Source organism: Denticeps clupeoides, chromosome 2 (assembly GCF_900700375.1).
Source record: "Denticeps clupeoides chromosome 2, fDenClu1.1, whole genome shotgun sequence".
Taxonomy (NCBI): domain Eukaryota; kingdom Metazoa; phylum Chordata; class Actinopteri; order Clupeiformes; family Denticipitidae; genus Denticeps; species Denticeps clupeoides.
Window position 1 is genome coordinate 742,083 of NC_041708.1, and position 15,093 is coordinate 757,175.

Genomic DNA, 15,093 nt, shown 5'->3' on the forward strand with positions numbered 1-15,093 from the left:
CTTATGGGTCGCTTTAAGTGTTCTGAGGGGGAAAAAGCTTAAAGTGAACTTTGACAACAGGTCAAAGTTCACAGTGGAACGGTGGATAAAACCGAACCGAGATCAATGACAGAAGTAAAGAACGGTCAGTAAAAGCTCCGCCCCCTCAGCAGCTTTTGGCCATCGAGACTCCAGGAGAAGCAAGGCTGTTGGCAGAGGGACAGATTCCTGCCGATCCCACAGCCGTTTCCGGGACAGCCTCGCGACTTCGGCATCAGCCCAATCCCCCTGGTGCCAGCTGGAATGGCGGGATTCTCCGGGACGAGGTTGGGCCAAGCAGCCGAGAGCAGACGGCAGGCCTGGGCACAGACAGGGAGTGCATTGTGCGGGTTTCACGAATACTGACAGGATGTGACCTATGACCCACACACACATTGTACAGAGACCCAGACGTGGATGGAAAATGGAACCCCGCTCTGATGCAGCACCTGCTGCCCACTGACCTGCTTCCCTTTACACACTCCTCTCCCGTACCTGAGTTCGGTCTCTGTGGGGCAGGGCACCTAGTGGGTAACACACTCGCCTATGAACCAGAAGACCCAGGTTCAAACCCCACTTACTACCATCGTGTCCCTGAGCAAGACACTTAACCCTGAGTGTCTCCAGGGGGGGACTGTCCCTGTAACTACTGTTTGTAAGTTGCTCTGGATAAGGACGTCTGGTAAAATGACGGACTTGACACGTTACCCCTGAATCCTCACTTTACTGTCCGTAACGTACAGCGGTGACATAACGTCACCACGTTATTATACGCTGCAGCGACAGCGGCCTTCAGGTTAATAATGAAACCGGAGAAAGGGGGGTGGGTGTTAAAAAAAGAATTCGAGTGGGCAGACTGTTCCTGTTAATTAAATTCCTAACATCTACGTGTGTGTGTGTGTGTGTGTGTGTGAGTGTGTGTGTGTGTGTGTGCTGAGTGAAATATTTTGCCTGTATGAAGACAGATTTGGGAATGAATGGAGGAATGAACAGAGTTACATGAAAAGCAGGATGCAAACAGGTGTGAAATGTGGGGTGCAGAACTGGGTAAAGCTCTACAGACCAACCCGGAGCCCGGACCCCTTTTCCCATTAAAATGTTCGGCATTCCCAGAATTATTAAACAATAATGAGCATAGTGTGCATTCAGTATTAACATCGATAAACAACAATCTCAGGGATTCTTTGCAAAGATATCTCGCAAAATGATGCACAGGAACTCAAACCTCCGATGAGGTTCATGGATCCTGATTTATGGATCAAAGCGACCTGCAGAAGAGCCACTAAAATTTCACACCACTAGTCCCGTTTGTGTCTTTCATGGGTTTGCACAAAAATGCCCACGTGTCCATTTTACGAGGTCAAGCAGAGCACAAATGGACAATGAGAGTCCTTCACTCTTATCCCCAGCAGAAGATAGCAGAGCATTCCACAGCTTGTGATATTCCGAATAAACCAGAGCGCCTCCTCTCACCGACCCACACAGGGCAAGAGAGAGAGAGAGAGACATTCTTCAACCTGCTCTCTTCATTTCATCACCTGCACAGATCCTGGACCTGGAGACACGGTGAGCCAGTGGCGCCACCTGCTGGATTCGGGATATTACTGCAGGATGCATTAGCTGTCACTGTTCCTAATGGAAGCAGTCCTGCTGTGCGAAGATGTTATAAAAAAAAACCCAGACCACACACAAATACTCACGATTTAAAAAGTGCGTCATGTTGATATGTAGAGGGTGCAGGCCCCGCCCCTTCCCAATTCCCTACACCTCCTTTCCCCCCTGCCACATGAGCATTGGGAGAACTATATTATATTGTTGTAATCAATGCTTCAGGTAAACTGGTGTTTCATCATACAATTATAGCTGTTTTTGGCCGATTGTTAGTCGAGTCTTTGCGTCCAGCTGGTGTTTTAATCTTTATTGGTCTTAGTCATGTCCAAACTCATTTTAGTTTTAGTCAAGTTTCAGTCAGCTAAAAGTCTGAATTATCCATGACTTCATGTAGTCTAGTTATAGTCAGTGAAAACTGTGTTTTACTCTCTTTTTCATTTAGTAATGCATACCTCTTTAACCCAGTCAATATAGTACAAGTAGAACAGACAAAAACGACATTTTCTTTTAGTCAAACCCATTTCATAATTAAAACATGGTTATCTAATTATTAATATGTTTAACTCATGCCGCGATTAAGTTTGCGAAAGTGACATCACCGAACGGGAGATACAGGAAACAGAAGCCGTGATATAATAATGAGATTTATGGCAACAAAAATGAAGAGACATTTTAGTCTAGTTTTTATCTTGGAAACCATGTTTAGTCTCGTTTTTATTTGTCAATAATCTTACATGATATTTTAATCTTACATGAAATATTTTCTTATGATCAGCATTTATGTCTCGTCTTCATCACGACAGAAAGATATTTTGTCATAAATTTCGTCGAAGAAGACACCAGTTATGTTTGCTTGCTGACGAGTGTAGGCCACGCCCCCTTGATTCCCTGGGCCTGTAGCCGGGTTCTATAAAAGAGGTTCCGGGTTCTGGTGATGCACCGAACCACGACGAGCACTCAGGGGCTTTGTATTGGAGGTGGTGTGTGTGAGAACAGATCCCTTGGTGGTAGTAGCCACTTACGACCATCGTGTCCCTGGGCAAGACACTCCAGGGGGGGACTGTCCCTGTAACTACTGATTGTTAGTCACTCTGGATAAGGGCGTCTGGTAAATGGGGCAGTGGTGGCCTAGCGGTTAAGGAAGTGGCCCCGTAACCAGAAGGTTGCCGGTTTGAATCCCGACCCACTACGGTGCCACTGAGGTGCCACTGAGCAAATCACCGTCCCCACACACTGCTCCCCGGGCGCCTGTCATGGCTGCCCACTGCTCACCAAGTTGTGTGCACCGTGTGCTGTGCTGTGTATCACAATGACAATCACTTCACTTTAGTTAAATGCTGGAATTGTAAATGTAAATGTAATCCCTTCCCCATTCCCAAAACTGATCCCATGTTTGTGGAATCTATCTGCGCCTGGCTCCGCCCCTTTCTTTTGACCGTTTAACCCTTGTGACAGATAAACAGGAGTTTGTTGTAACGCAGCATGGGATTGTTTGTTGTGAGCATCATTTTTACAGAAATTGACGACGTTTTAAGCGAGAGAGTAGGAGAGTGGAACCAGTAGTAGTACGTTCTGGTACGTTCTCACAGTCCCTCTTTGTAATGGTTGTGGATGAAGACCCTGAGGTTCTTGTAAAGCTCCACAGGTAGAGAACTGCAGGAACTTCTGGTCCTAGAACACCTACCTGGAACGCCGATCCACACTTCTGCAGCTGGGTAACACCGTTCCCGATTCCTCCAGAGTCTGAGGAACGGAAACAGTTCCCTGAAACATCTTCTCATGCGACTCCAGCACGGTCTCTGGCCTTCACCCAGTCAACACGTCACACCAGCCCTTCATGATGAAAGCTTGAGATTTCCTGCGCCCGGCGTGTGGAACGGTGAGCTGGAAACACGCCTGACAGTCTCAGCAGGTTCCTGCGGTTCCTCATTTACATTTACAGCATTTACCAGACATCCTTATCCAGAGCGACTTACAATCAGTAGTTACAGGGACAGTCCCCCCCTGGAGACACTCAGGGTTAAGTGTCTTGCTCAGGGACACGATGGTAGTAAGTGGGGTTTGAACCTGTGTGTGGCATGTAAAGACATGTGAAGATGGTACACAAATAAACAGAACCCGGGGAGTTTCACCCAAGGAATTACGAAACATCGCTGATATTTCAAATTATTTAGTAGCAGGAGACTGGATACCATCCATCAATAATATTTATTAAAAAGATATATATAAATACTGTATATATAGCAAGTAAGGGAGTGGTTGCCGGTTAGAATCCGGATCCGGAATGAAGTCCCCTTGATGAAGGTCCCGTCCCCACACACTGCTCCCTGGGCGCCTGTCATGGTGCCCACTGTCACCAAGGGTGACGGTTAAATACAGAGGACACGTTTCACCGTGTCGCTGTGTTCTGTGCTGCAGTGTCTCACAATGACAATCACGGCACTTTCAGGCTGCTTCAGCAGATCGCTTCTCTCAGGTTATTAGGACCAGTGCACTGAGACGCCGAGGTGCCCACAACTTCTCTGATTAGACAACCCTCCTGAACCCAATAGCAACAACAGACCTCTGTTCTGCTACATGTGACTTTGTGGGCGGCGACCAAAGACTCCTCCCCGTTTCGCTTCAGCGGCCGCAGGATGTGGCCGGTATCTGGAGATCAATAAAGATCCTCCTCCTTCAGCCTGACAGCTTCCCTGCATATCAAGCCCCCCGAGCCGTCACTCAGCAGCTGAGTAATAGTGACGGATGCTGCATCCGTGTGGTTTGTAGTTCTATATTTATCTATATCTATATTTATGTCTCCCATTTTTCGTTTCTCATTTTATATCATTTGATTTGACACCCTGGACAGGGGACAGTTAAAACATGGGAGCTACTCGACACACCGGCTCCAAACTGACCCACTCCGTTCTTGTCCTGAGCCTGCCGGCAGAGAAGCCTTGCCATAGTGAACATGGTGAAACGTACGCAATACAACTAATAATTAATATCTCCAACTGAACGGAAGGTCGAGGACAAAAAACTGGTTTCCAAAATCTGTTGAGCCAGAATGACCCTTTATAATAACATTAATAAAAATCAGTGTATGATTATTTACATTTACAGCATTTACCAGATGCCCTTATCCAGAGCGACTTACAGGGACAGTCCCCCCCCCTGGAGACACTCAGGGTTAAGTGTCTTGCTCAGGGACACAATGGTAGTAAGTGGGGTTTGAACCTGGGTCTTCTGGTTCATAGGCGAGTGTGTTACCCCACTAGGCTACTACCACCCTATTATGATTATAAATGTAAGCTTATTCCTGGCATCATAAAATGATCATTTGAGTGTAAATTACGTAATAATAATGACATTAAATAGGTCATTAGGTTTTCTCCGGGATTTAAAAAGTTTTCTGTTTCTTAATGCGGCTCTTTAAGTGTTCTAAAGAGCGTGCAGGTCAGGGGTGTGGAGACCCCCCCCCCCCTCTCTGCATCATAAGAAAGAGCCGGAGACAGAGCTGGGGGGCAACAGGCACCACGCCTCACCCTATAATGAAGTCGGGACACAAAGGAATCCCCCCCGGGGGCGCCGATCTTATCGGGGCGCGTCTCTTTTGTCGCCGCGAGTGGGCGCTGCTGGATTATAGTGGCGCCCTCCACCGGCACGTCTGGCTACTCGAACCCCACTATTAATTCACGAGTCGCACATTATTATACTCGATTTGTTCTTTTTTTTTTAAAAAAAAGGGGTGATAACCCCACATTTCCGAAACGAGGGAATATTTGGAAACGAGAACGCGTAAAAGTCCGCCAGGTGGCGGTAAAGCTCAAACCCAAAGCGCGCACTGCCGGGGGGTGAGGAAGGTTGGGAACAAAAAAACCGGGTGGAGGGGGGACGTCCGAGGAGCCAATAGCAGCGCGGGATCCACCCGAGCCTCCTATAACTCCGACTTTCAGGGAGCAGCGAGGCTCCACTGTTCAGGTCGCCAAAGGAGCCCGAACCTCTCCAAGGATTTTGCGCACGGCGCGTCGCTTCCTCCCTTCCTTCCTCACATCTTCTTTTTATTCCAGGTTTATTTTTTACTGCTGCTGCTGCTTTTCTTTTTCTTCTGAAGAGGAGTACAACACTTTCCTTTTCCTCCGGGGTTTCGGCTCAGTATGAGTGGAGCGGCTTATGAGAAGAAGATCCCCGGCATTTTACCCGACCTGCCGGGCACCATGAGCTGCCACCCCACCTCCAAGGACTCCCCGACCCTGCCGGAGTCCACGGCCACGGACATGGGCTACTACAGCGGACAGACGACGGCCCACGGCCACGGCCACCACGAGTACTACCAGAGCCAGGCGTACGCGCAGCCCGTCAACTCGTACCACCAGTTCAGCCTGAGCGGCATGGGGGCCGCGGCGGGGTACCCCGCCAAGTCCGAGTACCCGTACCCCGGCTCGTACAGGCAATATGGACATTACAGCCGGGAGCTGCAGACCCCCCCGCTGCAGAGCGCGGGTAAGGCGCCACTTCCGTCTTATTACTAGTATTATACATTATTATTATTATTATATATTTTTATACGGGCCGGTCTGCTTCGCCGATATTAAGTATTTTCATTGACTTCCCCCCCCCCCCCCCGCTTTTTAACAAAAAACTAAAAGAACTAAAAAACGGTCAAATCAGTAAAAAAAAAATATTTTCTTATTTTCCACATTTCAACCCACAAACAAATATTGTAAAATAATTTTTAAACTGTTTAATAAATATTAAAATTATAGTCCATGGTTGCGTTCCGTTTAGAACACTATTTCGAAGTGTCCATTTAATCGAATTTGTTTGGTCGTGTAGTTATGGTAAAATTTCGGCTCAGGCCAGGTGAATTAGAACAATAACGGGGTCACGCTAGATCCACCATCTCGCCACCATCATCATCCTCAGCATCACCTCTCCTCTCTTGGTCGAACCTTTGCTCCGCAGTGAAAGAGGAGCCGGAGAGCGAGGTGCGCATGGTCAACGGCAAGCCGAAGAAGATCCGCAAGCCGCGGACCATCTACTCCAGCTACCAGCTGGCGGCCCTGCAGCGGCGCTTCCAGAAGGCGCAGTACCTGGCGCTGCCGGAGCGGGCGGAGCTGGCGGCCCAGCTGGGCCTGACGCAGACGCAGGTACCACGCGTGACCTCCCCCCCACACCCCCACGACCTTCTCACCACGTCCGGCTCATGGTAATAATGCGATTGCGTGTGTTCAGGTGAAGATCTGGTTCCAGAACAGAAGGTCCAAGTTCAAGAAACTGTACAAGAACGGCGAGGTCCCCCTGGACCACAGTCCCAACGCCAGCGACTCCATGGCCTGCAACTCGCCCCCGTCCCCGGCCGTGTGGGACAGCAGCAGCGCCCACGCCCCCCCGGCGGCCCCCCCGCAGCCGCTCAGCGCCACGCCCCCCTACATGGACGACTACAGCAGCCACTGGTACCAGCACCCACAGAGCGTGGGGGCCGTGTACTGATCCACGGACACCTGGGAACTCTGCACACACCTTTTCTACTATTTAAGGACAGGAAGTATGCCGTGCGCTTTTAAATTATTCATTCCCCCCCACCCCACCCACGTCGCCCTGTGTATTCTATATATTAGACATGCAACTTTTATTTTGTTTTGTTGTATTTTTATTTTTTTTAAACGAGTCCAGTTTTCAGAACCCACGTCCGACCTTCAGCGCCTCGGAATCTCAGGTCATAAATTATAAAGATTTGTACAAAAAAAAAAAAGAAATGTTGAAAGCTGTACATATGTGTTTAAATATTACAGAACCACTAAATGACGTTTGTTAGAAATGACTATACAGTGGTATCGTTTTATATCCCTGTAATTAGCTCTATTATTATTAATAATAATTTTATTATTCTGTTAAATGAATAAAACTCAGAAAATTGACATAATGCGTTTGTCGTGGTTTTTAAAGACAACATCTATTTATATAATGGTCGGAGGGCAGATACGTGGAACGTTTTAAGCAGATTCTTCTTTTTTAATAAAAAACGGGACTTTTCGGACGGCCCCTGAATCCCCCGTCGACAGAACCCGACAAATCCGCGTGTTTGCGCTGCTCGGAATTTGCCAGAGAGGAGTTTTGGAGCAGGAACATGCTGGAGAAATGAAGCGAACCGGAAGGCGGCCGTTCTGGTGACTTTTATGCTGCCGCGTCGTCGCGCTCGACTCGGGGACAATCGCGCATTTACAGTCGCCGGGCAAAAAGCGTGCGATTTTATTTTAATATTACCACTTTACAAATCACAATTAAGACTACAAAAAGGGCGTAAAAAATCATTTTACTGTTTCAGGAAACAGTTGCGTGAATTCGTTTCTGGTTTTAATTTATTTTCCTAAATAAACGCAGCAGCGGGGAAATTCTAATAAAAGTGTTTCTCATTAAAACATCAAATCATCTTCATTTATTCACCGCGTACTCGCTCGTTCGATAAAAATGCGAATTTATCCAATTTAATCAGTGGCCTGTGGATTTTTAAAATATTCTTTTTCAATGATTTGTAAATGTTCTAAAATATCCCGGCGATTCTATAAAATGGCACTAAACGAAATGACGTTTTAGTTTCTATATATTTGATTAAGAATGTCCCTGCTGTCGGGTGGCAGTGGGTTTTTTTTTATCTGGATTTACCTACATTTTGTCCCCTGAAATTGCTCAAAAAGGATGTTTGGAAATTTGCTGTGAAATATGTATTTTTTCTTGTTTTTATTTTTTTTACAGTTTTTCTTTCTGTTTTAATATTTATAATGAAACAACGCTACACTATAAATAGAAATCATAGTAATACTAAATATAGTAATAAATAATCTTCAATGAGACAGAACTGAGGCCAGGTCGGTAATTTTTGATTTATTATTCATTTACTCTCTCAGCATTTAGCAGAATATGTGTGTAAACGTGGGTCCCCACAGTGCAGGGGTCATAAGGGGACATTTCGATGCCACACGAGGTCCTCTCGGGCAACTTTCATGCCTCGGAAAGGGCATCAAGTTCGCCAGCCTAACCAGTTGGGCCACTTAGTACCCCTTTGAGCACCGACACAATGGCCCTCTCGCTGGGTATTTCATTTCATTTTACTCTCTGTATTCGGGCCCTGAGCTCAGGGGCCATCGTCGGATCTCACAACATTGCGAGATTTCTCTCCGCTGACGCCAGCTCCCCTTAATCTCCGTCGCCATGTGTGGCCCTGGGCAGGAATGCCACCAGGGGAGCCAGCGAGGACCCCCGTCCCCGGCGTGTGGGGTCCGGGCCTGAACTGCTGAACCCGTGGGGTCGGCGCCGTTTCGGGCTACCCGACCCGTCCCCGCGGAGCGCAGATCACTCGCCGCGGCCATTCGGCCCCGAGATGTCAACATGACCCGATGGGGAAGGCATTCTCGACAGGTGTGGACCCCTGAACCCCGCTTCACCCCGCTGCTCCGTACGCCGTACCAGGCAGCGCCTGCCTTTCTTTGCATCGTTTCAATAGCTGTCTGGGTGGCATTGTGTGGCACAGTCGGGGGGCAGAGGGGTGGGTGGCGCACCATACAAAAAACCCCCCCAAAAAACAAAGGCGCTAAAACGTTAACACGTAATTGCCTTCGGTTGTCAGGACTCGTGCGCAATAATAACACTAATTATTAATGAGTGGCGTGTAAATGGCACTCCCGAGGCTACGGGACGCCCCGATATCCTGCTATTAAAATCCATCAGGCTCCCCGGGCCCGGTGGCGGGCACCCCTCTCGGGTAATTGGGCCCCTCGGTGCTCCCCGCCTGTCTTCTGGCCCCGAGATGCCAAAATTGCCCCGTAATTTGTGACGGTGGTGACGGGGCGAGGGGGGGCGCGGCCGTGTATATAGGAAGCGGAGCGAGGGCAGCGGGGCCAGACGTCTGGCCGGGGGCCTCAGGGACAGGTACGTGTGCGCGTGTTGAATATCGATCGCTGCGATACTATCGCGATACGCCGCCCGCGGTAACCGTCCATCGTACCGCCGTCCGGTCCCAAGTTCCCAGAATGCAAGCTGTCCCTGTAGCCAGAGCGGCCCGCGAGCGTTGAACGAACGCCATTCGTGTTAGGATTCCGTCGGAATGTTGCTTCGTAGTCCACCGTATATTGACGAATTATCTAAACGTTATTTTATTTATTTCTCTCCCAACGTTACGGAGAACGCCAGGACAACGCACGTCGTGTCATAGTTTTCGCGAAAGAGACCGATATTTGATCAGTGTTTGACATGTGGGGGCAGCGTACCCACAATGCATTGCTGTGATACCTGACAGGCTCCTGCGGTTGTGTGCGGGTTCGATAAGCCGATGCCAGTGACTGGCTGAGGGCTGAAATGAGATGGGGGCCAGGCCACGCACCTCCCAGAATGCACTAGGGTGGATCTGCGGGGGAGATGAGGCGGTTTTTCTCACTGTTGATGATGATGATGATGATGGTTCCGCCATCTTAAAATCCATCATTCCTCCATCACAGCCTTATAACATCTGCAATTTTTTATATACGGTCGTTTTATTATTAATACTGACGCCATTTTTAGCCTTAGAGTTTCCTGGTTTTGCAACGCAAATGTACGAAAGAAACGAAATGACCAACATGTGAAATATGGTTATTTGGCTCAAACGAGTCGCAGAAATCGAACGAACGACTGCGCATTAATGCATAAAAACGATTTTACGAAAAAAATAAATATGATTCGCCATTCTTTGCATAAATTCGATTAGTAAAGTTGAACAGATCAAACATTTTTAAATAAAAAGTCGGCGCAAATGGAACATTCGGGCAAAAAAAAAACGGCGCTTTATTTCACAACAAGAAAATATGGTTTTTTTTACATCATGTGGGGTCTGGGCCCCGGGTCCGGGTGCTGGTGGGCGGGGTACCAGGGTCCGAAGCTCCCGACGTAGCCGCCCGAGTGCGCAGGCGCGTCCCAGAACTGCGTGGCCTGCAGGTGCTCTCCCTCCGGTCCGCACGGGCCGTGCATCAGAACCTTCTTGTACTTGGAGCGCTTGTTCTGGAACCAGATTTTCACCTTGAGGGCGAAAGAGAACATTGCGGTTGCGCGTCAGTCTCGTTAAAGGGTATTTATTGGGGCGGCGGCAGCGGCGGCGATGACGTCAGAGGGGCGCGGGTGGGCGTGTCCGTAAAACACGCATCATCTGTAGCCGACAGGAGTTCCGATTAAACTAACTAGTCGCGCAACTTTATATATTTAATCTATATAATTGATTGTCTCGTTTTGAACATTTATTTGGTCCTTGTGAAAGACTGCAGAGTAGTGAAACGTGACCTCTGTATTGAACCGTCACCCCTGGTGGCATCTCGGCGGCTCGGGATTCGGGGTTCGGGGGTCTGCCCCGGTTTTATTGTTTTGAAGTTTGTTATTTGAGCATTAATACGAAATAACAGTCTATCTGATTGATTGATTGATTGACTGATGTGCTGTACTCCTGTATGACGCCTGTCTGATGCAGCGGGCAACTATTTGACGTCTTTTGACGAGCGAACGTGACGTCACTGACATGCGTTTTGGTCTAATATCGAGAATGACGACAATCTCAGACAGGAGAGGTGTCTCTCTCTCACGCACACACGTCGTAAAGATGGCGGCCAGGCCTGCTGTTACGGTTCCCCCAAAACCCGATCCGACCCCCAAAACCCCCAGCGCGCTTTCTGCGCGTCAAGTGACTAATATCAAATTCAAATGATCAGATAATCTCTTCTTTACTGTAGCCGGACGGTCAGTGGCGGCCTAGCGGGTAAGAAAGCGGATTCCGGAGGTTGTGGGTTCGAACCCCGAGCCGCCCATGTGCCACTGAGGTGCCACAGAGTGTCCCTTTCCCCTGGCGTCCCCTGGCCGGAATGGAGGAGCAAGGCGACCTGCGTCTGCGTCAGGCCCAGCTCGGCCGCCAGCTCGGCCCGCTCGGGCAGCGCCAGGTACTGGGTCCGCTGGAAGCGCCGGTGCAGGGCGGCCAGCTGCAGGCTGGAGTAGATGGTGCGCGGCTTGCGCGGCTTCCGGTCCCCCGCGGCCCCGTCCCCGTCCCCGTCCGGCCCTGACATCGAAACACACGGAATCAATCGTTCGTTCATTTTACATTCACGTCACGGCGTAAATGTCAAATTTATTACAACTATTATTAGTGCGTAATGCACCGTTTTACAGAGATGTTCACCGTAATAAAATCACTATGTAAAGGTGATATCATATAAATTCATGTTCAGGGTCCAGTTAAAAATAAAAAATGTAATATCGAGCGTCCACACATATAATTTCATTTTAAAAGTGATGAGCTTTTAGTCGATAAAGGCACGAAACTATAAAACGAATACGAAAACGAACGCGCACGAAATAAATCGAATTATTGGATAATATTCATTGTTTTTAAAAAATGTTATTATTTCTTGCTCATTTTCCATATTTCCTATTTATTTATGACGACACTTCTCCGTGAGTAAAAACTCACCGGAAGGCTCCACTCGGACGCTCCCCGCGGGGCACGGCAGGTACCCGGCCGGGGTGTGGGCGCTGGCGGGGGCCGGGTAGGGGTGTCCGGCGGGGTGGAAACCGTGGGCGAACTCGGAGAAGGCGGATCTGGACGGGTCGTCGGGCGCGAAGCTCGTCGAGTCCATAGAAGGCGCGGGGCGCGTCGGACCTTCAGCCGTACCGCGGGCGGATCGGAACCGGACCCATCTCCGGGCCGAGGCGCGTCCCGCCACGTCCACGGAATCCCCGAAAAGCCGAGAGGAAACGTCCCCCCGCTCCGTCCTCCCCTTAAATCATCGCAAAGTCTGACAAAACGCGGACAAGAGCGGCGCACCAAATATCCTGCTTTCCAAAATGCGCGCGCAGATTGGCGTCGGTGCCACGCGGCCCGCGGGAGAAAACCCATTAAGATAATTAACGCGGGTTTTTAACGCATGTTTCCGACTTGGTCCCCTCTCTCTCTCTCTCTCTCTCTCTCTCTCTCTCTATATATATATATATATATATATACACACACACACACACACACATATTAACACCCCCCATGTACCCCCCACACACACATATATATCTGTGTGTGTGTGTGTGTGTATATATATATATATATGCAGATACAGCATGTGGCTATGGATATAAAATTATTCTGGTGTTGGGGTGCAGGTGTGGTAGTAAATTTTACTGCTCCTACAAATTCCTGTTTGTGGTAAAAGGCACATAAAAAATGGGTGACGCCATCAACTTATTACGTGTAGTTACTGCATTAATAACATGTTATAAGCCCATTTCTGCCCAAACTTTAGAATTAGATGTCGTATACTTTTGTAGGCTACGTGATAATAACGTGTCTGAGCATATTTAAACCCTCAAGTTTTCACTTTTTTTTGGTAGATGTTGTTATTAAGCTTTGAAATGGTGGAACGGGACGATTTGCGCACATAAAAGAGGAATAAAGATGAATTCGGTGATCCGGCCAGCGGCGAAACTGTTTAAATCCTGCTTAACGTGGAAAGTTAAGGCCCGTCAGATCTTTGAAACCCTGACAGGTTCCTTTGTAATTAGCACTTTGGCGCCAGGTTAAGGTTGACAGCGCGTCTGCAGCCTGCCAAGCCCCGCTCCACCAAAGGAACGGTGCCGAGCGGGACGCTCGCGTCGCCACCCCAAGCAAGGCCTTAATGGGCGTCAACAGTAGCTACCTGGCGAGCGAACCAGGCGCGAAACGTCTTCTGCAGCCTGTAGGGACGTGATCACCACACACATGCTGCGAAACTCAAGCTCATTGTAAAAACACGGTATTAAAGGAGAAAGGTCGCCTCCTGAAAGGCATGACCTCACAGCTCAGGAGTTTCCCCATCTACTTCACATTTACATTTACGCCCTTATCCAGAGTAGTTACAGGGACAGTCCCCCCTGGAGACACTCAGGGTTAAGTGTCCTGCTCAGGGACACGATGGTAGTAAGCGGGGTTTGAACCTGGGTCTTCTGGTTCATAGGCGAGTGTGATACCCCTCTAGGCTACCACCACCCGAGAATCAGCATCATTTACTGTTAATCCTTTTTATTACTGGTGTGGCTGTTGGGATCCCGCCGAGTCTCGAGTGGCCCTCGGGTTTCAGGCCCGATGTGGCTTTTGTTGATTCTTGATGAGATAGTCAAACATGCAAATGCAATTCGGGTTATTTTTGGGCCGCTCTGAGAAAAGTGTAAATCCTGTTGAGTTCACAATCTGGCAACCAGCTCAGATAACAACAGCAAAAAAAAAATCATTGTTGGGTGTTGAGATTATTTTAATGGAAAAAAAGGGTATTTTCTAAGATAATCGTATTAATTTTTTGGTCTCCTTCACCCATTAATGGACACAAAAATCAAAGACATAATGATTTTCTTACAAACCTTCATTATTTTATATATAATTCCAACAAAATGTATTGCTGTCATTGTAAACTGTTCTATATTTTGGAATGAAAAATATAAATCGTGTTTAAAAGACTGCTGCAGAGTGCGACTACGGCGGTAAACAGTAAAAATACCGTAAAAATACGGCAAAACGCGACCAGGGAGGGGAAGGTGGTTGTTCAGAGGACAGTGGCAAGCGGCGCGCAGCTGAGGGGGACGAGTTGAGACGTCACGGCGCCGATCGCTCCCTTTCATCTCCTGCCAATCACGCGCACGTCGCCTCGGTGACCTGCAACCGTTTCCAGCGCCCTCCAGCTTCCTGGTGTCTAGTTGTCTCGTTGGCGGTGGTTAATGCCGGCACAGAATACGCCTACAGCAAACACCGGGCCTGAATAACAGCAGCCGCCGAGCCGCCATGTGCAGAGAGAGGAACTTCGTCCCTCTGTGGGAACGCGCTGCGGCGTTTGCTGTGCCACCCGTTCATTTCTGGTCGTGTTTTTCCCATGCGATTGTACCCCCCGAAGCACCAAGGACCCACCACAACGGACTAAACGATGCTGGGCCCGGCCCCTGACAGCTCGTACTCTCGCGGGGCCCGAGCGAGGCCGCAAATTATTATCATCGCTGAATCGCATGCGGAGAAATGACAGGCGGCCTGGAAGTCTGATGTTCCAACCGGCAGAGGGGCTTCTCAGAAAACCCCAAGAAAACACATTTAAGACCGGCTGATAATAAAATACAGACGTCTTAAATCATGCCCTTCAGTACATAAAAAGAGAGCAGGCATGTCCACAAAATGTGCAAAAAGTTACATTACTGTTGGAAAATGTTGGACTTTTTTGGTATTGTTGTGCGAGTCCCGTTAGGTGCTTAAGATGTCTGTGGAGATGCTTCTCGAGTGAGAATTTAATTAAACTCTGTACTCTGTACATATGAACTTGACCTGGCGAATTCTTAATGCATTTCAGTTTGGTAAAAGTTTTGAGTAAAACACCGCTGGTGGATACATTACATGTTGCTGTTATGTGTAAATATGAATGTACAGGGTTGTATTAGAATATTAAATATCGCAGGGTGAGAACCATG

General features: G+C 48.5%; 2 protein-coding genes across 2 annotated transcripts; one reads left to right on the forward strand and one right to left on the reverse strand.

Moving 5' to 3' along the window:
• The first annotated feature begins 5,556 nt into the window (after positions 1-5,556).
• Positions 5,557-7,534, forward strand: dlx3b (distal-less homeobox 3b). Its single transcript, XM_028968688.1, has 3 exons — positions 5,557-6,114; positions 6,577-6,761; positions 6,847-7,534. The coding sequence occupies exons 1-3, from the start codon at positions 5,769-5,771 to the stop codon at positions 7,102-7,104; spliced, it is 789 nt and encodes a 262-aa protein (XP_028824521.1). The 5' UTR covers positions 5,557-5,768; the 3' UTR covers positions 7,105-7,534.
• Positions 7,535-10,416: 2,882 nt separating this feature from the next.
• Positions 10,417-12,522, reverse strand: dlx4b (distal-less homeobox 4b). The gene is made up of 3 exons (XM_028969980.1): positions 12,095-12,522; positions 11,511-11,683; positions 10,417-10,662 (listed from the first exon to the last, which is right to left on the reverse strand). Exons 1-3 carry the CDS (start codon positions 12,258-12,260, stop codon positions 10,462-10,464), a joined length of 540 nt encoding a protein of 179 aa, XP_028825813.1. The 5' UTR covers positions 12,261-12,522; the 3' UTR covers positions 10,417-10,461.
• Positions 12,523-15,093: the final 2,571 nt, after the last annotated feature.

What these genes read in the sequence shown, in the direction of transcription:
- dlx3b (XM_028968688.1), top strand. Translation starts at nt 5,769, where the DNA reads ATGAGTGGAGCGGCTTATGAGAAGAAGATCCCCGGCATTTTACCCGAC. An exon ending in CCCCCCGCTGCAGAGCGCGG is followed by an intron (nt 6,115 to 6,576) that starts GTAAGGCGCCAC and finishes TTTGCTCCGCAG; the next exon opens with TGAAAGAGGAGCCGGAGAGC. An exon ending in TGGGCCTGACGCAGACGCAG is followed by an intron (nt 6,762 to 6,846) that starts GTACCACGCGTG and finishes GCGTGTGTTCAG; the next exon opens with GTGAAGATCTGGTTCCAGAA.
- dlx4b (XM_028969980.1), bottom strand. Translation starts at nt 12,260, where the DNA reads ATGGACTCGACGAGCTTCGCGCCCGACGACCCGTCCAGATCCGCCTTC. An exon ending in CGTCCGAGTGGAGCCTTCCG is followed by an intron (nt 11,684 to 12,094) that starts GTGAGTTTTTAC and finishes TTTCGATGTCAG; the next exon opens with GGCCGGACGGGGACGGGGAC. An exon ending in TGGGCCTGACGCAGACGCAG is followed by an intron (nt 10,663 to 11,510) that starts GTCGCCTTGCTC and finishes TTCGCCCTCAAG; the next exon opens with GTGAAAATCTGGTTCCAGAA.